The sequence below is a fragment of the Furipterus horrens genome, unplaced genomic scaffold, assembly GCF_987537825.1.
Source record: "Furipterus horrens unplaced genomic scaffold, mFurHor1.1.pri manual_scaffold_5, whole genome shotgun sequence".
Taxonomy (NCBI): domain Eukaryota; kingdom Metazoa; phylum Chordata; class Mammalia; order Chiroptera; family Furipteridae; genus Furipterus; species Furipterus horrens.
This window is the reverse complement of record NW_028327175.1, coordinates 13,708,707-13,735,064: the sequence shown is the minus strand read 5'-3', so window position 1 is coordinate 13,735,064 and position 26,358 is coordinate 13,708,707. Positions and strand designations below refer to the sequence as shown.

Here is a 26,358-nt window from a genome sequence, read left to right as displayed (position 1 = left end):
GGCAGTTCTAGGACTTCTGGGGCCCTCCCCAGAGTTCAGGTCAGGCCAGAAAGCTTGTAATTCCTCTGGGAGCTGAGAGCCTGACCCTGGCCAGATGGACGTGGAAGTGAAACAGGAGGCCACCATCGGTTTGTGTTTTGAAAGACATCTGTCTCATCTCTCTCTGGCAGACAGTGTGCCTGCAGCTGGCCAGACTGTGCGGGTTGTCTGCCCTAGCCTGATCCCCCAGGGCACGCGCGCGCGCACATACGCACAGCCATAGTCTCAGCTCAATGACTTAGGTCCACAAGACCCTTAACGTGCTTCTCTGCCTCAAAGGGGCCGAACGGGCTCTGTGACGAAGGCACATTGGACCACCTGTTTCAGATCTTTAGTTTTCAAATGCATTTCTGACTCTCTGCCTGTCCCCGGGGACTTGCTTTTCCCAGAGATTCCTTTTCCCTGGCTTACCTCTTGTTCTCTTTGCCCCATTCTGACCACAGAATCAGCTTGGACCACTCCGTTCTGTAAGTTCGCCTTCCCAGGATTTCATCGAGAACGATAGCTGCAGACAAGTTTAACTGGCTGGCCTAGGATTACCCAGCAAATTTCCAAAAGGAAAGGAACTCTCGTTTACTGGCATTTACTACGTGCCAGGCAGGGAACCAGCCAGCGAACGAGCTTGCTTAGATCATTATCCCATTTACTGCTCCCCACAGCCCCATCAGCACATGAGACTAAGGGTCTGGTCTCTGATACTGTGTCCTTCAAGAAGGGCCCAAGTGGCGATGCTGACACCTGAACCAAGTATAATCTTCCTCTAGATCCATAGATATTTGGAGAATTTTGGTGAGGCTGTTTAGGTCTTGAGCAAAGAGAGTCCCAGCCTAAGCCCTTTGCTGTTGCTATTGGTTTTTCTTGCTACCAGTCAACAGACTTAAAGCAAATCTTTGTGAATGCCGTTCATCCAACCTGACTTCTCAAGAATGCTCTGCTGGCTGCTGCTCTACCCAGGTTAGCTGAGTTCTGTTCACTCCTGACAGGCATGTTTTGGCTACCGTTATTCCCCATCGTCTCCTTTTTGGGACATAGTTTGTTCTATTGTCCTCTCTCACCTGGGGTCCGTCAGGAAGCAGATCCTGAGTTAGAGCTAAGAGTGCAGTGTGTCCATTGGGACAACACCTGTAAAAGGACAGGGAGGAAGCAGGACTGGGCATGGGGGAGCTGGCACACCGTAGTTGACCTGATAAAGTGGGTCACCCAACAGGAAGCGCTGAAGCAAAGCTTGCCTATACAAGGCGTCCTACCCTGGGTGGAAACCACCAGCCTGGTCTCCCATCTGGATTGCCAGTGGCTAGGAACCGCTCCAGAAAAACACAACCTTTACTAGAAAGGCTCTGACAAAGCTCACAGCTGGAGGTGATAAGCTAACACAGCCCTCACCAGCTGGACAGCAAGTCCTTACCTGAAGGGGCATCTAAGTGATATCAGCTCAGGGGTTTACCTGCTTCTTCCGTATTCTGACCTTGCTGGCCCATTGCTCCCTGACAGCACAGTATCTTCTAAAAGAATCCACAGGAACAAGGGATATAGTAAGATACTCATAGCCCAAATGCTCAGACTGCCTGCAGTCAGGAGGGGCAGTTCATTGTAGAGGGAGAGGTGCGCAATGAATGCACAGCTCTACTTGAGAAGTGCTGGTCAGGAGTTGGGGCACCATATGGGGTGCGGTGAGGCAGGGGAGATGGCTGACCTCCAGAGCGCACTGGAGGGGAGAGGCCAACCTTGGAGGGGCATGTCTTCTGTTAGCCATTTGTTTGGCCTTGGCTGGGCTGCAGGCCAGGTCGGTTTCTCAGTCCTCTGATTCTAGGTAACCTGAGCAAGTATTGCTTCTGCTTCTCCAGAATTCTTGAGGACTGCCTCAGGCACATAGCTGAGATGGAATGGGGCAGTTGGCTGCTGCCACCCACACTCTGAGAAAGCACCTCACCCCTCCCACATACTCACCTACGTTATGGGCCTGCCTGAAAATACCACTGGTTTTCCCTCAGGCCCTTGTTTTATGGGTGTGGGACCTATTTTGGGTGTTAACCTACCACTGAAGTGGGGCTAATGTGGGGAGAGGCCTCTTGGCTGTGAGAACCTGCAGTCCTTCTGGATCCAAACCTGGTCATAATAAACAACCATAGGTGGGACTCGACCACAGTGAGTCCCAAGGTCATTGCCTGGGCTGTTTACCATCAGATGGAAATTTGAATCCCAGCTCCACCCATAGCAGCTCTGTGACCTTGGTCAAATTAATTTCTCTAAGTCTTAGTTTTCTCATTTCTAAAATATGGATCCTAACCCTGACATTTAATGGGTTGCTTTAGGCTGAAGTGAGGGTGTGTGTGTGTGCAGTTCACTCAGTGCACAGCATGTAGTTACAACTTAATCACTATTGGTACCTGCCCCCCTTGTCTGTCATAACTCTTGTTAGTTTTGGGAGCTTCTAATATAAACACACCATTAAAAGCAAGCTTTGCATTTTAGTATCCACGTTTATGCTTGTGCATTCAATAATGTAGTTTCTTTAATGCTTCACTTGCAGTTTATCTTTAAAATCCCACGAGATAAATATAAAAGGCTCCGCATTCGTCTTGTTCGAACATGACTAAGAACCAAGGGTCACAGAGGTACTCAATGATGTCACAGTCACAACTGAGCAAAGACACATGAAGAGTGCACTGACTGGAAGCCAAGATATAAAACGTGTTCTGTCCACATCTGTAAGGACTTGGCTCATCTGTTTTCCTGGGCTAGAGTTCTGTTGGTTTGGCTTTCTTATAATTGAAGTTCTCCAAACCAACGAGAGTCCTAGAGGATCAGACAGATGGATGAACCACAGGGAAAATAGACAACAAATCCAGCTTCTTAGGAGCACCCTTTGCTTGGAGCAGAAGGTTGCAAAACTTCAAAATGAACTTTTACAGATTATGAGACCTGTTCAGCCCACCCATACCTACCAGAGAAGAAGGAAAATCAGATTTTTTAAAAAATCCTCAGTACACTGTGTAGAAGAGACTCGGGAGAAGAACAGTGCTTGACATTAGCCAGAAAACATTGGTGGAAGTAGTCATTTTCCAATTCCTCAAGTATCTTTCCTCTTCAGACTTCAAAACAGTGAAAGCAATTCAGAAAAGAAGTCCACTGTTTTGATGGAAGCTGTTTTGACGTAAGTGAAGCCAGGCTTGGCACTAGGTGGGGGCATACTGTGGCCGCCCACTGGAACAGACGGCAGAGCAATTGAAACAAGCTGGGGAAATTGTTTCAGGACGGACCGAGCTGGATCCACTTGAAAGGGGAGGGTACTGGGGGGTGCAGACACTTCACCAGTGTTTGAATTGGGATGTGAGTAGCATCGCGTGCCTTCTGAGAGACACACGGGAGTCCCCCTTTCACAGTCACCTCTAGGGAAGGGGAAGGGGGTGGCCGCCTTCTGAATGGTGCCATGCCAGGGCCTGAGGATTGCTGGCTGGTAGTGAACTCTCCAATTTGGCTGCTTTGGCGGAAATGAGAGCAGAAAGGGAGAGTGTGTATAACTCTCCCAGCTTCCAGTAGCTTTCACTCTGGAGGAGCCAGGGGATTGTGGCAGGGGCAATGTGGACCTCAGTCCCTGGGTCATTTTTGACACATTTTTCAAGGCTTGGTGGCCCTGGGGTTAGAAAAGAAATTGAGCATAATCTTTGGAACATGGTCTGCCTTCAGCTGTCCTTGCACTTTAATAGTAGCCTCTTCCAAGGTCAACACCATATGCAGGACTGCACGTGGCATATTAGGCGAGGAAGTGGGCTCACCTGGGCTTCCTGTTTCTCAGACCTGGCCTATTTTCAGCTTCAGGGGCAACTCGTAGCAAAGGCCTCGGGGATAGGAATTAGAGTGTCCTTAGCTGGCCAGGGAGTAGAACATAGGGGAGGAATGGAAGTTTCATTAGCACCAGTCCAGGTAAAGTACAGAAGAGACTTTGGGTCCAATAGACCATGGTATTCTGTTGCGGACAAAAATAACGTGGAGATCATAAAAAATGAAAATGCAGCTCCTAGGAGTGCACAGTGACCTGAACATATTAGCATACGCTGCATATTATACACTGTTGCATGAACACGGTGTTTGGAACCATTGCCTGGTTAGATTTCCTTTTGAAGCAGAGTTGGTTTAAGGTGATATTGGAACAGTGGGAAGCATCAAGGAGCACAACTAGAAGAGAATGCCTGGTGAGGTCACCTGAGGGACCTTGGAGGTCGCATGGGTATCCCTAGCCTGAACCACAAGGAATGGTGGGTGTTTGGGGAATAATGTGAGGGGAACGGATGCGTGCGATGCTTGCAGGATCATGAGGGCTATCTCCTCCGGGTAATTGAGTGTGATCAGAGGAAAATGAGGAAGCTATCAAAAGAGCATGTTTGGCCCTGACTGGTGTGGCTCAGTGGGTTGAGAGTCATCCCACAAAGTAAAAGGTCGCCAATTCAAATCTCGATCAGGGCCCATGCCTGGGTTGCAAGTTCAGTCTCTAGTTGAGGGGTGTGAGAGAGGCAACCAGTCGATGTTTCTCCCACCCATTGATGTTTCTCTCCCTCTCTTTCTCTCAAAATAAATAATTTTTTTTAAATAAGCATGTTTGCATGAATCAAGATTTCGTAGGGAGTAAATGACAAGAGGACATGAAAGGAGTTAGTCTGGTGGGTAAGGACCAACCAAAAAGAAGTTAGAGAATTGTACACTCGAAACCTATATAATTAACCAATATCACTCCAATGAATTCAATAACTTTTTTTTTAAGCAAGACAGGAAAGACCACGTGGTGTATGATTCCATTTACCTGAACTGCCCAGAAGAGGCAGAGGCAGATCTATGGAGACAGAAAGTGGTGGCCGGGACGGGAAAGGGCATTGACTGTAAATGGGCACGAGGTGTCTCATGGGGGCGATAAAAATACTCTAAGACTGATTTATAGTATTGGTTGCACCCCTTGGTGAGTTTCCTAAAAATCACTGAATTATCCATTGGAAATGGATAAATAATATGATATATAAAATACGCCACAACAAAGTTGTTTTTAAAAAGAGCCTTTTTAAATAGAAGGGATCTTCTCCTTGCCCAGCTGTTTTTTGTGATGCTGAATGTATGCCCACCTCTGCGCTAGTGTGCGAGGAGCCGGTGCAGCCTTGACCAAGGCAATCTTCAAATAAGGCAAATGGGTACTCAGAATTTGACCTCACACGCCATTAATGATGTGCAAACTAGGACATGAGGAACACATGATTTTGTACCAGCACAACTGGTGGGATTCTAAATTGTTGCCCCCATTCTAGAGGAAGGATTGGAAGTACATATGAAACAATTGAATGTGCTTCTGCCTCCACAAGAACTTTGGGCCCAGAGGGTTGACCTAAAGGAACTTATCCTCAGGGGGCTTTAGGTACATAGCATCAGTGTTCTGACCCCTCTCAAATTTCTGTCTCCAGACTGGTCCACTGCTCCAAAATCCAGGTTCAGGTCTTTAGCTGCCCACACAATAACCACACAAGCATCGCTGACTTAAGACATCCAGAACTCAACTCCAGAACAGATCTCTGCATTCAGAATCAAAGAGCCTCATCCCCAAAAAGTAGCTCTACTGGCCTCAGGTGGTTGGGGCCCCCATCCTTCCAGTTGCTGAAGCCAAACACCTAAACACTGTCCTTAATTTCTCTCTTTCTCTGACAACCTGTATCTGATCCAAAGGCAAACGCTGTTGATTCTGCCTTCAGAACTGATCACGATTTAGGCCCTTTCTTACGTCTCTGCTGCCCCTCAACACTGAGCTCTCTCTCCCTGGAATTTCCAAAAATGATCATCCCTCTGGTCTCTTCCATCTACCCTTGACCGATTCTCAACACAGAAATAAAGGGATCTTTTCAAAACATGGCATTATCACATTACTCCTCTGCTCAAAACTCAACAGCTCAAAACTTGACAATAGCTGACAAGGCCTTGCATAAATTTGGTCTCTGTTACCTCTCCCTACCTCACTCCTCCCTATTACTCCCCTCCTTGTTTCACTCTCCTCCAGCCGCAGAGGCCTCCTCGCTGTTCCTCTATCACACCAGACATGCGTCCAGTTTACCACTTTCGCACTGGCTTTCCCTCGGTCTGGAATGTTCTCCAGGCAGCTGCATGGCCAACTCTTCCCATATGCGAGTGTCTGCTCCACATGTTCTTCCCAGTGTTGCCTCCCCAGCCATGGAATTTCACATCCAGCCTGACTCTTCCAACTCCTGGCATGCTCAGTCCTCTTCTCCTGGTCAGGGTTTTCCATTTTCCATAGCATGTCTCACCTTCTAACTCGCTGAACAGTTGGGTGCTTATTTTAATAGGTCTATTGTTTATTGTCTTTCTCCCCTGCTGGATTGTAGGCTCCACCAGGCAGGAATCGTTTTGTTCACTTCTGTAACCCCAAATGCCTAAAACAGGGTTTCTCATATAGTAGGTATTCAGTAATTATTTGTTGGCCCTGGCCTGGTGATTCCGTGGGTTGGAGCATCGTCCTGTACGCCAAAAGATTGTGAGTTCAATTCCTAGTCAGGCACATACATAAGTTGCAGGTTTGATGCCCCAGTCAGGGCACATACAGGAAGCAACTGATCAGTGTTTTCTCTCTCTCTCTCTCTCTCTCTCTCTCTCTCTCTCTCTCTCTCTCTCTCTCTCTCTCTCCCCCCCTCCAAGCGCCCCCTCCTTCTTTCTCCCTTCCTTTTTCTCTTTCTAAAAATCAATAAATGTATCCTCGGGTGAGAATTTTAAAGAAGTAATAACAATTGGTTCAATGAATGAATGAATGAATGAATGAATACATGAGTTGGTAATGAGCAAGTAGTAATTTTGTAAACCAAAAAATAGCATTATGTCATGAGAAAAAAAAGTGAAGTGAGTTCCCAGGTACTCTGTGTGATGCTCATCAGTTCCCTGATGAGGTGAGGTTGACTCATTCACATACAGAGAAGTCTGACTTTACCAGCCCCCCCTTTGCTTCCCTGGGAAAATGGGACCAACATCATCAGGATGAGTTAGCAGATCTGTGTGACTGGAGTTCTAATTTGATTCCTTATAGACTGTAGGTTGATTTCATATCATTATTTAAAAAAAAAAAAAAAAAAAAAAAAACTTGCTTCACTCACAGTAACTTAATAAAGAAATGCAATCATTTGCAAATAGAAATCTAGAGGTTCTCTTTCAAGGGCATGTATCTCCACAGTATGTTTTATAAGGTTAGTTTTCATTGTTGATAAGACATGTTTACTTAATTTAGCTTCTGAATTTCTATTTTCAAAAGACATGTGGATGCTGTAAAAAAGCTTTTATTGATTCATGCAGAAATGAGGTGCATAGAAACTTTTGATAAAAAATGAAACTTTATGTAAACTTATTGCTATAGAATAAAAGGCCACCCTTCTATTTCCTTCCTGTTCATCTATACTGGTGTTGATCATGCATAGTGCCTCCTAGTGTGCAGATTCTTTGCTATGAGAGTTGTGAATTTAAATCTATCTTGTTAGTCTGAGATGTGAACTTTTAAGATAAATATGAAAACCAGTAAATACCTCGTTGCCTGGAAATCAAAATAATTTTTCCGTTGGTCATATGACTTAGCTGCTTTCTATCCATTGTTTTTCTGCAGTGTCTCCGCCCCACTCCCCACCTCCACCCCCTTTGCATCCAGAAGCTCTTAGCAGAAATCAGAAAGAGAGACAGCTCTGCTCCGCACAGAACAGATATCACAGCCTGTGGATGCAGGAGATGGAACCTAAGCAGGCACGGGACAGACGAGTGTACAGTTAATGCTGATGGGCACAGGGTAGCTGCTGCCTTTGAGGCTGGCACACTGTATTTAACCACTGTTCATGGAATTGAAGGGTAGAGTCGCCACCATCTTTCTTACTCCTCTTCATACAATTCCACCTGATTCTGCTTTGATTTATTTTCAGTATTGGTTTGATTTAGGATGCATATCGATGTTTATTTCTAAGTGACTAGTGTAAAGAATCATATATCATTGGACTCCTTGTATAGGTTTGATGTAGAGGAACAAGACCAATTATAATTGGAGTTATTCAGTGTATTGTCCTGCTATAGGTATCAAGAACTAGGATTTTACTCTACTAGTAAGCTAACAGCTTAGCCTGCCACAGTTTTGTGATTGCTGCCAGAAGACACGAGACTCTTGGATCAGAGATGAAAAGACAGTTCATTAGTCATGAAAATAGCAGTAGCCAGACTATTAGCGGTATTTGTACTAACTGCTTCCCCCAGTGCCGACTCCCTGAGGGCAATGTGAGCCTCTGGTGTATAGGTGGGTACGGTTTAAATTTCACTGTTGTGTAGTGATGGTAACAAGTTTTGGTAGCTGATAATTTGGGTTGGGTTCGAATGACTAATATTGTATTCTAGGTCGGGGGGTGGAGAGAACCCTTAACTATTTACCCTGATTCTTCACTCTCAACTTGTTTTCCCCCATCCCAATTTTATGATAAAAAATAATTAACACACAGTGTATAATCAAGAAAACATATAGGTTTATCTATATCCTCTACCCTGGACTCCAGATAAGGGGGAGGAGGAAAGAGTTGCTGAACAGAGGAGGTGAGACATGGTAAAAATGGGATGCATTGGTAGCCCTCCTGCAGGCAGCACTTGGAATACAGTGTTCTGCTTTATGTCTCGTTGATTTCTACTCTGAGCCTTGAGCCTGACCTAGTTTCAAAGCCCCCTTGGTGCCTGAGTCCTGTCCTCCTCCCTCTAACAAGGGCTGACTTTCTCCCTCACTGTGCTAGCAAAGGAGTAAGTCCATTTGTTTTCAGAAAAGGCCTTATGAAAGCACCGAGGATAACACTCCCTCTTATCAGCACTGTATTCAACCAAGAATTTCCACTTCCAGAGTCTTCCAGAGAAAGACTCTGTGGAATCTGGAAAACATGTACCCAAAATTCACCGTGGCCGGGAGGCAACACCAGAGAAAAACTGCCCTTGGGGAAACAGGTTACTAAATGACTTCAAGACACAATAACTTTCTTCTCCCCACCCCCTCTTGCAGGGCTGTCTATACCTGCCTTCCTCTGTTTCCCAGCCAAGACTTCTCTGAATCAGTCAACACTTCCTCTCAGTGCATTGTTCTCTGGGAACCGACAGACTCACACACAACCTCAGATAGACGGGCCTCTGGATTAATTAGGCTTAGCAGGTTTTCAAATGACCCCAAACAGCCTTCCAGCCTCCCAGTACTTCTTAGGCAGGAGGAGATCACAGGCAAGAAAAACTGATCTCCCTTTGTCCCGTGGGTTAGACCAGGTGGCTGTTAGCAGCAGGCCCCACTCCATAAAATGCAGGCTCTGTCAGACTAACTGCCTATAAACATCTCGGTGTTGATTCTCCTGTTGTCTGCTGGGAACCTGACATACTCAGCTGAGCGCTGTCTGCTTTGGTAAAAAGTCTGAGTTCCAGAATTCTTCCATGTGTTCTTGGAGTTACATCATGTTTTCATGGCATTGTGGACAGGCCAGAGCCCAGTGGTGGTGATCAAGGTTCCTCTCAGTTACACACAGATATACACTCGTGGTTCCGCGTGGCAGCACCCCTTTGTGGGTGCACACTGTATGCCGGGCATCAGGAATCGTCTGAGTGCCCAAGATGGTTTTCAAAGGCACTGGACATTGCTCCTTCCAAGGACTTTGGCAAAACGGTCCAGGATATCAAACTTTTATAGCTCCCTCAAGCCCTCTTTTGATAGAATCAGGGCATGGATAAATAATGTCTTTGGCCTTCCAATACCTGTCTTTGCCCCTCTCTTACCTCCTGTTTCCCCGTTTTCTTATTCTTCAAACTCCAGACTTCAGCTTTTCCAAGCACCCAACCTCACCTGCCAATACCCAGAGAGCTCAGATCTCAGAATTATGAGAGAGCTTCAAGAAACAGAATAGGTACTCAAAACTTTCTTTGCACAAAGCACTCTGTATGGGAGGAGGAAGGGAAGAGGAAGAGATCTGTTTTGAAAAGATGCCCCTGAAGGCCAAGTGGAATGAAGAACCACACACATTTCCGGGGGGGGGTGGGGGGGGGCAGGGGGGGTTCTAAACTAGAATTTAGAACTTCATTCCTGGATATGCTAGTCTTTCCTCATTTATCTTGAGGCCATCCTGGAATGTTCAAAATCAAATACATATGAATTGAATAAATAATTTACATGCCAGAGGACAGGTTGAAACTTTTGGAAGAAACCAAAGAATAATCATATGGTAGAAAAGCTTCTAATTTTACCTGTTGATCTAAGTCATGTGCTTATATTCCATTTCTTCTTTCTCAGATGTTGACTTTGAAATCAACAACTTCTAATGGTGGATAAGAATCCTCCTGAACAGGAAAAAAAAAAGGACTTTGGAAGTATGAATTAGCCAGGAAGGTGCTGGGAAAGTTAGGAAAGTTACTTCAGCACAGATGGGTAGGGAATGTTGAGTGCATGACATCTAAAGTGATTCAAAGAATTGTAAGAAAATCACTCTGCCTAAAAGTCTCTTTCTCACCAGCTTGCTAGAGTATCCATAATTTGTTCACTACTCTTTGTCTTTGGGATGACCTTGGAAAATTCTGTGTCCAGGAAGAAATAAAATAACCTGTCATCCAGTTCCCTGAAGGTGTCAGGGTCTTATTTATTGCTAGGAAGCCAGGGGAGAGATGATAGGGAGATGATGCCGAACTAAAGATAAACTCCTCTTGCTTTGTAATTTTGCTGAGTGTGGGCTCTGCAGAGGGAATAAAATACTCTCCGTCATGGAACCTTTCAAGGTTCTGGGAGCTTCTGTGAGAGCAGCGATGCGAAAGATATTCCGGAGCCTCTGTTCTGAATCAATAGGCCAGCCTTTTGGGTATTGCATTCAATGCATCAAGTGGTTCAGAGTTTTAGTACAAAAGGTAGAGTCCCAAAAACATTTTTAAAGGAATTGCCCCTCCAGGTGAAATAACAATTGAAGATGCGGAATTGCCCAGAGAACATAGCTTGGGCTTGGGAATCAGACAGACCTGAGTCTCCCACTTTATGTGAACGTGGGCAAGTGAATCAACATTTCTGAGCCTCCGTTTCTTCTCTAGGCCATTCGTAGGGATTGCCTACTCAAAAAATGAACTCAAAACTTGGCCAGTATTATTTTATTTGCTGCTGTTTTCTTTAATTGAGGCATAATTTACCGAATGTAGAATTCACCATTTTAAAGTGGGTGTACTCACTATGTTGTTTAGTCATCACTGCTATCTAATTCCAGAACATTTCCATCATCACCCAAAAAACCCTGTACCTGTTAGCAATCAGTCCCAATTCCCCCCTCCCCCTAGTTCCTGGCAACCACTAATTTATTTTTCATCTCTATGGGTTCTGGACATGGTCTCAAAGTGGAATCAGATAGGTGGTCTGGCATCTTTCACTCAGCATAACGTTTTCAAGCTTCACCTAAGTTGTAGCAGATACTTCTTCCGTTTTATCAGCAAATAATATTTCATCATCTGGATATACAGTAGTCGCCGTCTATATCGCAGCCTCACTGTATCACAGGATTTTTAAAAATATCATATTTAATTATCGTGGATTTTTCGTTGTATTGCAGGATTTTGCGGTACTGTATACATATGTTGTTAAAGTTACGTAGGTTTAAGAGTGTAGAATATGTTTAAGAACACAAGTAGTGTTTATAAAAGTGTGGAAAAGGTTAATAAGGGACTGGGAACAGTTTATAAGTGTGTGGGAAGGGTTTATAACGCCTTAAAATATATATAAACACTAAAATAAAGGTAAGGTTCCTACTTCACAGATTTTCACCCATCGCGGGGGGTCTAGAACGTAATACCCTCAATAAGTGAGGGAATCCTGTACCACGTTTTGTCGCTACACTCATCAGACGATTGAAGTTACCCCTGTTTCACGCAGTTAACCCAAAGGTAGTGCTTTCAGTTTCTAACTCTCCACCTGGTTCTGTTTGCACTAGTGCACACTGGTTTTCGTGACGTCTTGAGCACATGCATTGTATTCTCAGTAGTAATTTGCACAAAGAAACCCTTACAACCTGGCTAACCGCTGTTAGGATTTTATACCTTTATAAGAATTTCCAGTATGAGAAAAGAAACCACAACAATCCAAGGAAATAAAAATCTAATCATTGTAAGAAAACTTATGCTAAAAACCAGTTTTCATTTTTCTATATTCCAGTGGAGTTGGCTTTATACCTCTTCATCCCACTGTATTTCCCAGAACAACCTGAGTCTGGTACGGTATCTTTTATCTACCTGGGTTTTATGCGTAAGTTCATTACCATGGTTTATAGTCCAGGATCATAGAGTTTTTATTAGCTTTGGCTGGTGTATAAAGACCTTTCTCTTTTGTGCACTTTACTCCATGGAAAATTCAGAATTATTCTCTTCTTCAGTTAGACGGTCCCTGTCATTGCATTAGGTATGAGGAATATATATGCCTTTTGGCCCAGAACTTAGTATGAAACATAGCTGGTCACCTCTCCTTATGACCTGGCCCCCTGCCCATACACTGCCTGCTCCAGCTCCCAGGTCTGGTTTTCAGGCCCACAGGGAGTATGGCTGGTTTGTTATACTTGGAGAAGTTGCTTTTCACTTATTGAAGATGAAGGCCTCCTCTTGGTGGGCACGTGAAGACCAGAAGCAGATCTGACTTGTTAAGGAGTTTGCTCCTGACATTGTTTGCTTGGGAACTGGTGATGTGTAGAATGTGGCGAGGTTCCAATGGCGAACCCCTGGGTTCATCTGGGGTTCATGCTTCCTTATCTTGGGTGGCAGGGGTGGAGGGTCCAGCCCAGCCTGGTTTCCTGACTTTGAGCGAGTGTTTTCTTTGCTGAAGCTTGAATGATCTGGTCTGATCACCACTAATTACTCATCTTATTTGATGTTTTATTTTCTTGTTATTCTTTAAGATCTGGAGAAGTATTGTGTGCTGGCTTCACATGCATTATCTCATTTATATTATTTCCTGTTTCTGAGTGTTTGGCAGCCATGAAATACATGAAAAACAACTGAGCCTGGCCCTTGTTATTCTCAAGCTAACGGTCCCTCTTCCCTCCCACTATTCCTGGTGCACAGTTTCCACAGCCGTTTTTGTCCTGTTTACCTATGTACGTGCGTGTTTTGAACTTTGTCAGTGTTCCTCTTAATGGGATGCCCAGACTGGAAATGACACTCCATGTGTGCTGTGAATAACCCAAACTGGAACCATTACCAAGAAAGGAGCTGATAACTCATTGAATACAGTACTCGCGTGCCAGGATGCGTTACCAGTTACACTTGGTACCAGCCAACACCACTCCGCCCCCAGTTGTTTTCCACTTTAACTGCTGTGAGGCAGAAGTTCCAACTCTGCAGCTGAGTTCTGTGATCCTAAGAGCAGAACTCTACACTTCCCCACAACTGTCTTACCCGTTCTTTGCCCTGGGGACTCACAGTGTTATGACAGCACAACCGTATGAATGGGAGGCTAGAATAATTCTGATGTAAGAAACTACTGAGTGGAGGATTTCTTTTTTTTCTTTTTCTTTAAGTATATTTTATTGATTACGTAGTCCCAATTTCTTTCCCCTTTGCTTCCCTCTGCCCAGTACCCCTCTCTCCCCAGCAATGCCACCCCCCTTAATTCATGTTCGTGGGTCGTACATATAAGTTCCTTGGCTTCACCCTTTACTATATTATTCTTTTTTTTAAATTAATTAACTAAATTTTTTATAACAATAAAAAACAATTCCCCCCTCTCAGACTTAAGACCCTTTATCATCTTATAAAGGACAATGGGCGAAGGTCTTGAGCTCCTCTAGCTGCTTCAAGCTTGACATGGTCGTCGTCCTACCTATACTTGGGTCCAGAAATCCCTAATAAGAGTGGGGGTGTGGAGGCAGGGGTGGCCTTCCCACATGGGGAAGGATCTTACAGACTCCAGGTCGCTTGGCTGTCCCCCGACAATAGCATGCTTGATTTAACAGGCTGGCATCCTTGTTGTATTCTAGGGGCAACAGATTTGGCAACAGGGTTAAAGGACATCATTCAATCCATAACCACTAGATGACAAAAGGCAGGGATTAATTTTTCAATGTCCCACATTAGGGGAAAAAGGCTTCTTTGGAGGAAGGTGTGCAAGGCATGTCACATCTGTCTAAAACCCTTTTGCCTGCTATACTTAGTTTGAGCTGAGGGGAATATTTTATGTTTCCCCTCTCTCAGATCTCTGGTCCCTTTCTGTCCAAGCCATTAGGAGAGAAAAGAGAAACCAGTTTTAAAGTGAAGCCCACAGACCACCCCATGCTTCACCAACCCAGCCAGTTAGTTCAGCCAAACCATTGAGTTTCGGGAGGCAGCAATGCAGACAGGATTAAGTGAGGGCTATACATACAGACAATCACTCACATAATGAGATCATAGGCTTATGCCCTATGAAAACAGAACACAATGTTAATGTACGCAACATAACCCACAAAACCAGACTCTTAACTCTGCAAGACTGTTTTATTGGAAAAAGACATCCAGTTGCAAGGCATTTGACATTCTTCTTGCCTATAAATTAAGCATCTTTGATGATGTCACAGACCTAGTTTAACTTTCAAATGAAAACAAACTTTAAAGACAGCTGCACTATATAGTCTACCACTGAGCATTGTGATTTTCCTTGAATCACGATTTTTGTCCTTAAGATTACCCTCCTTGTCATTAAAGAGACCACATTAAGTCCAGTTTTAATTTATACTGTTCATTTGCATAAACACAACAAGAGCAGCAAATGATCACATATGATCTTTACGTCTATTTTGCTGGAACTTACACAAGGAACCTTTAGGGTGACTTTCAGTCTGCCCTTCAGGGCACAGGAGAGGATTTCTTTTTTTAATGGTATGTTAGGATTGGCTCTATTAAGAGGAACATCCTTCTCTGACTACCTGTCCTAGGGTACTTTCATTAGTAATTTCTAGTTCATTAGGTTCTTCTGGTTTGTTTCGGAGTCATTTTTAGCATCAACAATTATATAAATGAAAAGGATGCAATGACTGTTAAGTCTTTTTAGGAAGCTCAGTACCTCAATCTGTTAGGTAGGTTTTTAATCACATGGCTCCTGGGTGGGCCTTTGAATGCACCTACCCACTGCGTTGTTCACGAGGGATGTTTTGAGGGTTTTAACCACACCTTTTTGTATGCTGCAGTTACCTGGCTGAGCAGTGCTGGAATGGCGGCTTCATCTACCTGATCATGCTGCGTCGCTTCAAGCACAAAGTCCATTCTCCTTATAATGGCAACAGCTCTGAACCAGGAGAGACACCTACCTTGGAGCTGGGTGACCGAACTGTGAAAAAGGGGAAAAGAACAAGGAAGTTTGGAGTCATTTCCAGGCCTTCTACCCACAAGACCACTGAAGAATCCAAGGGCAGCACTGGCTGTGAGTTGGACAATGACCCCATCTCTGAGCTGGACAATGGCCCAGACCCTGGACTTGGAAATGGTCATGCCTTTGAGCTAGAAAACAGCCCAGATTCTCTCAAGGAGGTGGCTGGATCCCATCTAGACAGGTCAGAAGTGGACAAAGGGACAGAGCATAGAATTCCAAAGACAGGTGCTCCTCTGTCCACAAGCAATGACAAATGCCACTTCTCAAAATCAGGGAAGACGGACTTCCAATCAAGTGACTGCCTGGCACGGGTAAGGTTTGGTTTGATTATAGAACCTCAATCTTTAAAGTAATGTTGTTTGAAGTTGTTTTTAAAGTTTAGAAAATATATCTAAGGTGACCTTGCATTTAGAAGCCAACAAATTTATTAAGATAAATGAGCCGAGGATAGAGCAATAACAACCAAAAAAACCCAGGTCATTTTATCCTACTTAAATAAAGAGCGAGTCAAGTGATCATAAGTGGAAAATTCAAGCCTTCTGTGGTATAATTTGAGTCATCTGAGGCCCAGATGAAGTACTTGAACTACATCATTATTTATCACTGCTGTCACCAGGGGACTTGCCACTGCAAGGCCAAGAATTCCTGGTGGCAGTTGATAGCGTAAACATCCAAGCCTCAGTATTACACAGGAAGGATGTCCAACATGCAGGGAAGCATCTGCTTTTATTTTTAACACTTCAAAACCAGGGACATTTTCATGGGATCGTGTTATTGCCTTGCTGAATTCCAGCGAAGTTGAGAGACTTCACAAAAAGCTCTGATGCTATGATATCCAGCTGTGATGGTCAGGGCTGGTCTTACTAGCTAAAGCCAAAGCAGATGTGGTCTATTCCAAATGGCAATAGGTGCACTTCCAGCCACAATGGTCTCCCCCATTATAACCAAACCTCTCTCATTAAGTTACATTTCTTTAGGATAAGCATGTTCTTTCCAAGAATCCTTTTGGCAGATACGCCTGTGGATTCTTTATGAAACAGTAACTTCCTAAGCGGTTCCTGATTGGTGTCTTCTCTGACTCAGGAGATGTTCCTAGGGATGAAAGAGAAAGTTGGAAAGCTAGACAATGGGCTTAGAAGGAAGTATACTGTTCAGCTTTGCTGGGAAGTGGAGCCCTGTGAGCGAATGCAGTTTCTAAAGGCTGTTTTATGCACTTGTCTGCAGTTATAGCCAATCTGTATAATGGGGTTGAGAAGAATCAAAATAACCCTCTCTTAGAGAACCGTGTTTTTTCATTGAAGAGCTAGAGGGTCATCTTACAGCCTTATCCAGAGGAGGCATATTTGTAGATGGATATGTAAACAGATAGGAAGAAAAATTAACATCTCTATCAGTGATTTTTCTAACAAGTTATGCTCCCCCCAAAAGGATTAAGGGCAAAAATAACTTTAATGTCCCCCTAAACTCCCAAATTAAGGCCAATAAGAATACAACCCTGGCCTGGCGCAGCAGCCGGTTGGAGCGTTGTCCTGTACACCGAAAGGTTACGGGTTCAATCACTGGTCAGGGTGCGTACGGGAGGCAGTTGGTCGATGGGTCGATGTTTTTCTCTCTGTCTCTCTTTCGCCCCCCCACTTCTCACCCTCTCTGTATCCCCCTCAGCTTCCTCTCCCTTCCTCTCTCTAGGATCAATGAGTATATCCTCCAGTGAAGATTAAAATATTTTTACTAATTCCTATGGAAAAATATTTTCGTGTGTCTAAACCCTAAGAGTAACCTGCCAAATCATACCAAATAACACATAAAATCTAAAATAACACCAGCATATGGCGGAAGCAGTGCCGCTCTTGCTGTCCAGGGTGCTCGCTGCCCCTGTGACGCTCCCCGCAAAACAAACACTGGACACCGTTTTTGCATTTTTGCTTTTTCTCATAAAAGCAAAAATCCTCTTTGGATTTCTTTCCATTAGTGAAAACAGGTCTGCTGTAGGTGTTTTGTGAAAACAAAGTGGCGTAACAGGAGCTTTTGGGAAACGGAGGGATACCTGTATTGTAACATGTCCCTTATCAATCGCTACTACATCTTGATATGATTTTCCCCCTAATGGTTATATTATAAATACACAGAATGCCTGACGTAGAAAAAAATAAGTTAGGGAGTATTGCCATCATTACTTTTGAAGGTTTAAGGTACCGAAGATTTAAATTTGACTCTTGCACACAATTTAAAGAACATGATTTCATTTGTTGTAGGATAAGTGGAAATAATTTGGAATGATTTTTTAAAAAACACATTAAACTTTTAATAAAGTGCCATCCTGTGCTTATCTTAATTAAAGACAATAACATGAAGTTGAATTTCCGAATTAGACTCTCTGAAAACTACACCTATCAGGGTACCTGATTTTTGTGCTCAAGGTCAAATGTCCGGAAACTATAAATGAAACGATGAAATAAAGACTAGTTGACTGTGGGGCATTTTTTCTACAGTCACGTGCCTGTAGAAAGAAGAGACTTCCCATCTGGAATCTGCATTACTCATCACTGTCCACGATCTATAGGCTGATTATTGACTTCTGGCCTGGCACAGTCGGGATGGGCCCCACATCTTCTTAGACACGAATATTTTAGCCCCCTTTTCCACCCCAGAAGTATCAGCATTAGATGCACTTACCCCAAGTTGATACAGTTGGCAAGCAGTGACTTCCCCCCACATCCAGATGGTACCCAAATTGGAACCAGTAGATCTTCACATAAAGTTATTCAGTCCTTGAGCTGAGTGGATTTTTACTTTTACTCCAGGATGAGCCAAAAGTCATGCTGAAATGTAATCTTCAGGAAAAAAAAAAAAAAAAAACAGCTATATTTACCTTTTTGGCCTTCAGAGGAAAAGATTCCATTCCATTTGAATAATGGGAGATTAAACATGTCAGTGTTGTTCTCTTCCTGCTTTATTACTTAACATATTAACATAGCCTTAATAAATTACAGAAAATGCTTATAATGACCACTCAGACCAATTTTATCAGGTGCTTCTTTTTCATAGACTGTTAATTTGTTACATGTTTTTATATTCTTTTCTTCCTTCACAGAGCGCTAGGAAAACATCTCCTCTTAACAAATATTTTCATTTAAAAAAAAAAAAAAGCCAGTATGGTTCTATAAAATATTAACACATAATGATAGGTATGCAACCAGATTAAAAAGTTGGGCCTGTCATTGAAAACATAATAATGTCGTAGGACATAGATAAGCGGTTTTAGAAATGCATTCAGTGTTGCTTACTCTGTCTAGTAAAGATCATTAGTCACCCAAGACGACAGCTTTTGCAAGGCTGTGTAGGCAAATTGTATTTCTGTAATGTGGCATGGTACAACTGAATGCAACCAACGGTAGTCACACAACAAAGAAAAACAGTCCTTCCGTTTGCCAGGCGGGTGAGTTTATTCACTACTGGCGCATGTGTCTGTGGGTCCCTCTGTGGTCTTACTGTAGTACTAGTAATCTACCCTGTACAGTGCCAGACCTCTTCCCTGGGCCTTCAGAGGAGGCCTCATGGAGGTGTGAATCTGTAGGAAAAGTTGGGAAGCTCAGGATACTGATACTCAGGACATCTCCCGAGTGGTCCCTGATGTTTGCAACAAGCAAACGCAACATCCGGATGGTCCTCTTCTAGGAAGCCCCCAAGGTCACTGAGTGAACTTGTGTCCTCCTGCAGGGTAACGTCTCCTAAGTCCGTGCCTGCACCATCACCTCTCTCCCGAGCCCCGACTTTGCACCACCTCCCTGTAGGGTGTCACCGTCTTGACTACTGCGCATCATGCCTAAAACTCGTGGCTTCCCTTCCCCGCACCGCTGAGTCCCCTCCAGTGTTCCAGGACTCACCACCCCCAAGCTGCTCAAACTGCCAACCTGAGAGTCAGCCAGTGACCCCTCGTCTTGTTTTGCCCAGAACTTGCCCTGGTTTTGCACTGACAATCCCATGTCCTGGGAAATGCCTTTATCCCAAGTTGGGGACAGTTGGTATCCTCTAGCCAACTGAAACACTACCCTCTCTCTTACACCATGTCCACTCAATCACCAAGTCCTGTCAACACCTGCTCCCTTGAGGATCTCCCTGTTCACCCCACTTCTCTGTACCTGGCTCCCCCAACTTTAGGTCAGGGCCAGGCTGCCGTCATGTCTCAGTAGTCTGCTGTCCCACTGCAACCAGCGAGACCCTTCTGCAGGGCAGATGCCATCACGCATGCGCCAGCTCACTCACCTATGCACCACTTAACCCTTGTTGACGGGTCCACTTCGCCTTCGGAGTAATATCCAAACACCTTGGCTTGTGAAGCACATGAGGCCCAGTATTATCTGATCCCTCCTTAACCTTCTGCCTTCCTGTTGTGGGTTGAATTATAGTTTTTGTGTGTGTGTGTTTTTCAAAAGGCCATGCTCACTCTTGCCTCTGATTTTTGCAGTCGCTGCTCTCACTGTCCCGTCTTCTCCCCTCCCCAGTGTAGCTTAGCTTCTACCTTCCCTGGGGGACTGAGCACTGTGGCACCCTGTCACCTGCCCCTATCTTCAGACAGCTCCTCTCTGGGCTCCTGCAGGACCGCCTGCTTATCTTCAACAACACGTGAATCCCACATATTCCAAATAGCATTGGGCTGTGTCTCCACAGTAGACTCCCAGGACAAGTTGTCTTTCTGTCCTAACTTGGTGCCATGCACCCGTAGGTGCTCTGCAGCTATTCATTAATAAGGGCCCCCAAGAGCACCAGGCCTGAGGGATGGACATCAAGTCCCAGCCCTGGCTCTGCCATCCCAACTCTGGAGACTGCAGGCTGCCTTGTCCCTTCTCGGAGCTGCCAGCTTCTCACCTGTAAACTGAGCGTTTTGGTCCGATGACTGAGGGGCTGCAACTTTGACAGTGTGATCACACATTTCTTCATAGCTTACTGATGATTCTAAATACGAAGGGAGAAGCATACAGTCTCAGAATAGGTTTTCAACTAGAGCCAGGGCATTTACTGCAGTGAAATTCTAGTTGGGTGATGTGTCTTCTCACATTTGGGGCAAAGATGCTGTTGTCAAGTGTTATTTTTAGTTCCAGAAGAAGATGAGGTCATTTGGATGCTCCTGAGACAGCTCCCTTCAATGTACCACTCCTATTTGGTAAATAAATCCCCTTGTTTGCTTCCATAAAGAGGTGCACGTGGGTGCTCGCACAGCCATCGGCACTCCATGGGAAGAAGAGCGCCCTGAGAGCACCGATACAGAGGTCCGTAGCGTCCAGCTCTGTGTGGTTTGGCTTTTTCTCAACATGCTGACAAACTCTCCTTGCCCTTTAAGCCCATGTAAAGGGAACCAAAGCCTGAGCCATCTGTCTAGACGGGATCTGTTTCAAACTCGGTTGTGTCTACAACCCGATCAGTGTTCACACGCTGAACATTGGCAAACACTCAGATCTCCCATCTGAGTGAGCCTCTTAATGTCAGTCTCAATAACTTCTGAAAGCCATAATAGTGGGGAAACATCTTATAACTGTTAGTTTCATGACATTTATGCATATTATTGTGTGCTAGGCGCTGTTCTAGCTGCTGGAGAACCCACTGGGCAGGGCTAGGTCACAAAGGGTTGCGTATGCTGTCGCCTAAAGCTAGCCTCATTCTAAGTCTAGCGGGGAGCTGCTGAAAGGTTTCAGCCGAGCACATCATGGCGTCTGTTTTCTTAAGTTCACCTTTGATGGGTAATGGAGAGTCGTGACTTGTAGGAGGTGAAGAATTAAAAAGGAAGACCAGATCGGAGGCTGTTGTAATGACCCAAGCTAAAGGTGCTGTGGCTTCAACAGTGGCTGCGAAGCAGGAGATGGATGTGGATCTATTGTGCAAGTAGAGCTTACAGATCTTGCTCGTGGTTTGGGTTTGACTTTTGGATTACACAGTGATCCCTCACTTATCGCGGGTATCATGTTCGAGATGTCCCACGATACGTGAAAATCCGCGAAGTAGGATTGGCTCAGTGGATTGAGCGTCGGCCTGCGAGCTAAGTGTCGCTGGTTCGATCTTCCAGTCAGGGCACATCAGAGAAGGAAAACTCTGACTCCAAAAAACCTCCGCTGCCTTGCGGCATACCTCTTCAGGGGAAAGACTAAGGGAGTAAACCCCGACAGAAAATCCGGAGCCAGAGCCCCTAAGGCGGTTTGATGTTGCAGTCAACACCGGCAACTCCTGCAGCGCACCTGAAGCCAAGCTGTATTGACTCCGTCTTTCCCTTGGACCCTTCAGCTGCGAAGAGAGGGGGGGTCTGCTGCATGGGCAACAGCAGACCCTCCATATCACCCTGCCCAGGCTCTGTAGCTTCAGCTTCACTGGAGAGGACACTCCAGCGTCATCGCAAGATGTCGATTCAACACCGACCGCGTCACTCCCGAGTCGGACTGCCCAGCCATTCTCGGCGGTGCAGATAGACTCTTAAGAAGCTACACCATCGTCTCTCGAGACGGACGGCTGCCAACGACTGTATAGTACCACAAAATCCCACGATAGAGCAAAAAATCCGCGATAAATAATTAAATGTAATATTTTCGAAAATCCCGCCATACAGTGAGGCCCCGACAAGTGAACCTCAATATAGAGAGGGACTGCTGTATATCCGCCCTATCTTGAGTAGATGACAGTATTTTTTCCCATTGAGATGAGAAAGCCAGGAGTGGGAGGGGGAGAGTCCTGTTTTGACCATACTGAAGCGTGTAGCAGACACCCAAGTGGACATGTAAGGAGGCAGTTGGAAATATACTTGATATTAACATATTTAAGTTGGCCAGTACCAGCTTTAGACAAATACACTTCAAACACTGACTTTATTTTTAACCAAGCACTGCTTTCAGCTACAGGCAGATAAATTTAAGACCATACTGACAGTTGTACAATTGAGCCTGATAACATCTGCCCCTTCCTGTTTGTGCCTTCCTTTGTATCCCTCCAAACTTTTGATTAGATGACCAAGAAATTCCAAGGCATGGAAACTGGCATTGATTTCTGTGAATTTTCTCCTTATAGTGCCTACTTCCCCTGGCTGGTTTGGCTCAGTGGATTGAGCGTCGGCCTGCGAGCTAAGTGTCGCTGGTTCGATCTTCCAGTCAGGGCACATCAGAGAAGGAAAACTCTGACTCCAAAAAACCTCCGCTGCCTTGCGGCATACCTCTTCAGGGGAAAGGCTAAGGGAGTAGACTCTTAAGAAGCTACACCATCGTCTCTCGAGACGGACGGCTGCCGACGAGTGCCTACTTCCAATTGTGGAAAAATCATGTTCTTGGATAAAAGTGAAAAAAATGAATGTTTCTTGACAAATATAGTTGGGGGCTGTATTACAGATTGGTTGTTTCTGCCCTCTGAAGTCATTTTTATTATATCTGTGTTTTGTTTTGCTTTTAACTTGTTTGTGTTTGGGACAAGGGCAGGGGTATGAGGTGGGGTTGTGGGTGCTCTTGAAAATTGTCTTTATCTCTTTCTGTCACAGTATACATTAGGGCACTGTTCTTTCCCAGTGATCATAATTTTTCATGTTTCTTGTCACAAATCCTATTTCTAAGAGCATTTGAAAATTAGAAAGGACTGTATCTAGTACTGTCACACCATCTAGGAAACATAGCCTGTTCTGTTTAACAAGAAGGGTAGGACAAGGAGGAATGATGGTGTAACTAATAATGAGGATGCATAGCCTTACTAATTTAAGCTAAAAATCAAATGGGTTTTCTTATTTCTAGACTCTAATAATGGTCCCTGTTGCTCTTGGGAAAGAGTTCCACAGCTTTTCTTACTGGGAGAGGGGAGAGCGCTGTCCCACATCTTCAAGACTCCAGGAGCCATCGGCATATCTTCAAAAGAAAAAGCAAGTCAGGCCACCGTCTGCTCTCATTTGTCAACTGCGTCATGAGGCCCAGGGAGTCAGCCACAGGCTGCCCCACGTGCTAGTGTGAGGTGCCCAGTGAGCCAGGACGACAGGGAATCAATCGGCTGTCCCTGAGTTGGTTCCCTGGGGTGGGGGGAGAGGGGTGCTGTCTGATAGGCTCTTGTGGCCTAGAAGTGGTGAGTTACCATCTTGATGGCAGCGCTGATTCTTGAGGACGGCTTCTTGAATTAGTGGGGCTCAGTGAAACGTTGGAGGCCAGGAAGACTGTTTCTGAATGGGGAAGAGAGAAAGGTGTTCCAGAGGCCAGAGGCAACAAACCAAAAACTGGAATCTGGAGGGAGACGATTGGATGAATTAGAGATTGTTGACAAGTTCATGAACTACTGTGGTAAGCCAGTGACTTCTGAAGTTACATTTGGCCAGACAGGCTTCGTGTGTCTGTGGTGAGCGGATGAAGGAGACAGTTGGCACCCACTGCGTGTTGCTGGGGTAATGGAGCCCCACCGAGCAGGGCTGTACCAGAAAAATGTAGGATCCAGCAGGTCTCTGTCTGGTAATAATTTCCCCAGACATTCCTATTGCTGCACATCAGTGACTGTTCAGCATCTGGTTTTTTTACTATTGCATAAAACTTCATTTTCGTTTCTGACAGTATATTTCAGATTTTCTAAATGCATTACATTCTTTCTCTCCTGCAAGCAACTTGAATGGGCAGGTTGCCTATTTCTTGGAGGATAATGGCTTTGTTCCTATTGGACCTTAGTGGTTCCATGGGAGCTTGATGGCTCCGTTGGACCTTCATGATGGATAAAGACAGCAGATCGCTTTTGTTCTAAATGTTGAAGAATGTATTGTGACCCATATTCATGTACCTAGACCTAAAAAGAACTATAGAGATGAGCCTAAATAAGACCCAGGATAAACCACTATGGGAGCCTGTCGCTTTCATTTCTCTGCATCGCTAAGTAGCTGAGGGAACTCAAACATTTTGCAGGGGGCATATGTTTGTGTCCTTAGAGTGAAATGGGGAGTCCGTGGAGAATGAACGGAACCAGAAAAGCTACCAGCAGTCCAGGGGACTCATGGACATTTATTAGTTTTAAAAAGAATAAATTTTTGTGAGTTGAAGTATTTTTTTAATATATCAAAAGAATACACAGACCAATGTCTGTAGAAGTCAGTAACAAATTCATCAACTAATTTACTGTTTTGGTTTCTCCTACCAAAGGTCTCATTTATATGGTTTAAGGAAGTTTGAGGTTCAATTCAATATGATGTTTTTAACACATATGCATATTATACATATTAGAAGTAATATATGGTTACCTATCAACATTTATTATGTACATAGAATGGGGAATTGGATGTTGGGAACATTGCCAGCTCTTTCCAGAAATATCTCATTTAACCCTAACAACAAACCTGAAGTAGGAATAATTATTCCCACTTTCGAGGCAAAGAAACTGAAGTTTTCCGGCATCAGCTGACTTTCAGGAGTACTCAGTGGCAGAGCCGGGCTCCATCCAGCGGAAGCCTGCGGCCGAGACCAGGCTTTCGTCTCCCTTCACCTGCCCTTATTAACCAGTAGCCGTGTGCACAGTGATATCTGGGTTTCAGGCGGAAGAAGCTTCGCTTAGCGGGACCCTGCTCTTGCTGTGCTGCCCACTGTCATAGCCTCTAGCCATAGGTGGGCATTTAGTTAAAATTCCATGAAGTGAAAAATTCAGCATGTCAGCTGCCAGTCACGTCTCAGGCACTGAATAGCCACCTGCGGCTGTGACTCCATGTTGGATGGTGCAGATAGAGAACATTCCCATCGTCAGAGAGCATTCTGTCGCACAGCACTGCCCGCCGGGCTTTGGTTCCACGCACAGAATTGTTTCCCCTGCGGTCCCCCGCGCTCCCTGTTGACAAAGGAGGAATATCTGGCCTGACCCAACAACCCCCACGCTCTCCTGTGTTGGTGCCGTGCGTGTGTCTGTGTTCTTCACAGTGTGCTCGCTTTTTCTTCCAAGGAGGAAGTTGGCCGGATATGGAAGCTGGAGCTGCTTAAAGAATCGGATGGGCTGGGAATTCAGGTTAGTGGAGGCCGAGGATCAAAGCGCTCGCCTCACGCTATCGTTGTCACTCAAGTGAAGGAAGGAGGTGCCGCTCACAGGTGACTAGTTAACTCTCTCCCTTTCTCTTCCTCCTCATCCTCTCCCCTCCCTGCCCCTGGGTGCCAGGTCTCTTCCACTTGGGCAAAGCACTGGTAATTACAGATCACAAGGACTAGCTGCAGCACAGAGGGACGCTGGCCTGAGCAGTTCTAATTAAACCTGCCTCTGAGTACAGGAAGTGGCTAATTGCTGGAGAGAGTGCAGTCTCCACCAAATCATGTAGGGGAAATGGGATTTCTTTCCAGTCCACTCTGAGTTTCAAGTGGCTGTTACTTATCCTAATGTTTGGAATGCTGGTAATATGCGGTCACTTATCAAGACCGTGCCACAACAGAATACCACATTCCTGAGATCCTCCTTCCCAGAAGACTGTGGCTCGTGACGTGGGAAAGTGATTGGTCTTAAATACAACCGCAGGTCACGTGGGGTGTTAGGTATCTAACTCACTTTATGTGTGTGTGTGTCTCTGTCCTGCAGATGTGGAGGGGGGAGAAGTAAGTGAATCTTTCTCCTTGTGACCTGAAAACAATTCATACCTCCAAACTTATTTTCTAGTCTGAACAGTTATCTGAAATAGGGAGAGAGACAGTGCTTACTCAGAGCTCGTACAAAGAAGTCCACATAGAGTTACAGGGAGGTGGCTGTCCCAAAATATAAGGTGTGCTCTTGCCAGGCCAGCTAATTGTTCTTCTGTACATTAAGTCCTTACTTACCATCGATAGGTGCTGCAGCTTTAAGAAAAACAATGTGTAGCAAAAGCAGTTTTACCATACGTTAATGGATATAGACAAGAGCTAAGTATCTATAGATAGCATCTCGTAAACATGATAATGAAACGATGTTGAATAAAATGTCATTTGAGGATGTGCTGTACCCAG

General features: G+C 44.9%; 1 protein-coding gene across 1 annotated transcript in view; it reads left to right on the top strand.

The window, feature by feature from the left end:
* PDZD2 (PDZ domain containing 2) overlaps nt 1-26,358 on the top strand; it is a 207,198-nt gene that overhangs the window by 107,094 nt on the left and 73,746 nt on the right. Inside the window, exons 2-3 of the mRNA XM_090276198.1 lie at nt 15,240-15,732; nt 25,337-25,479. Coding sequence (XP_090132324.1) covers nt 15,240-15,732; nt 25,337-25,479 — 636 coding nt within the window. The remainder of the gene's footprint in view (nt 1-15,239; nt 15,733-25,336; nt 25,480-26,358) is intronic.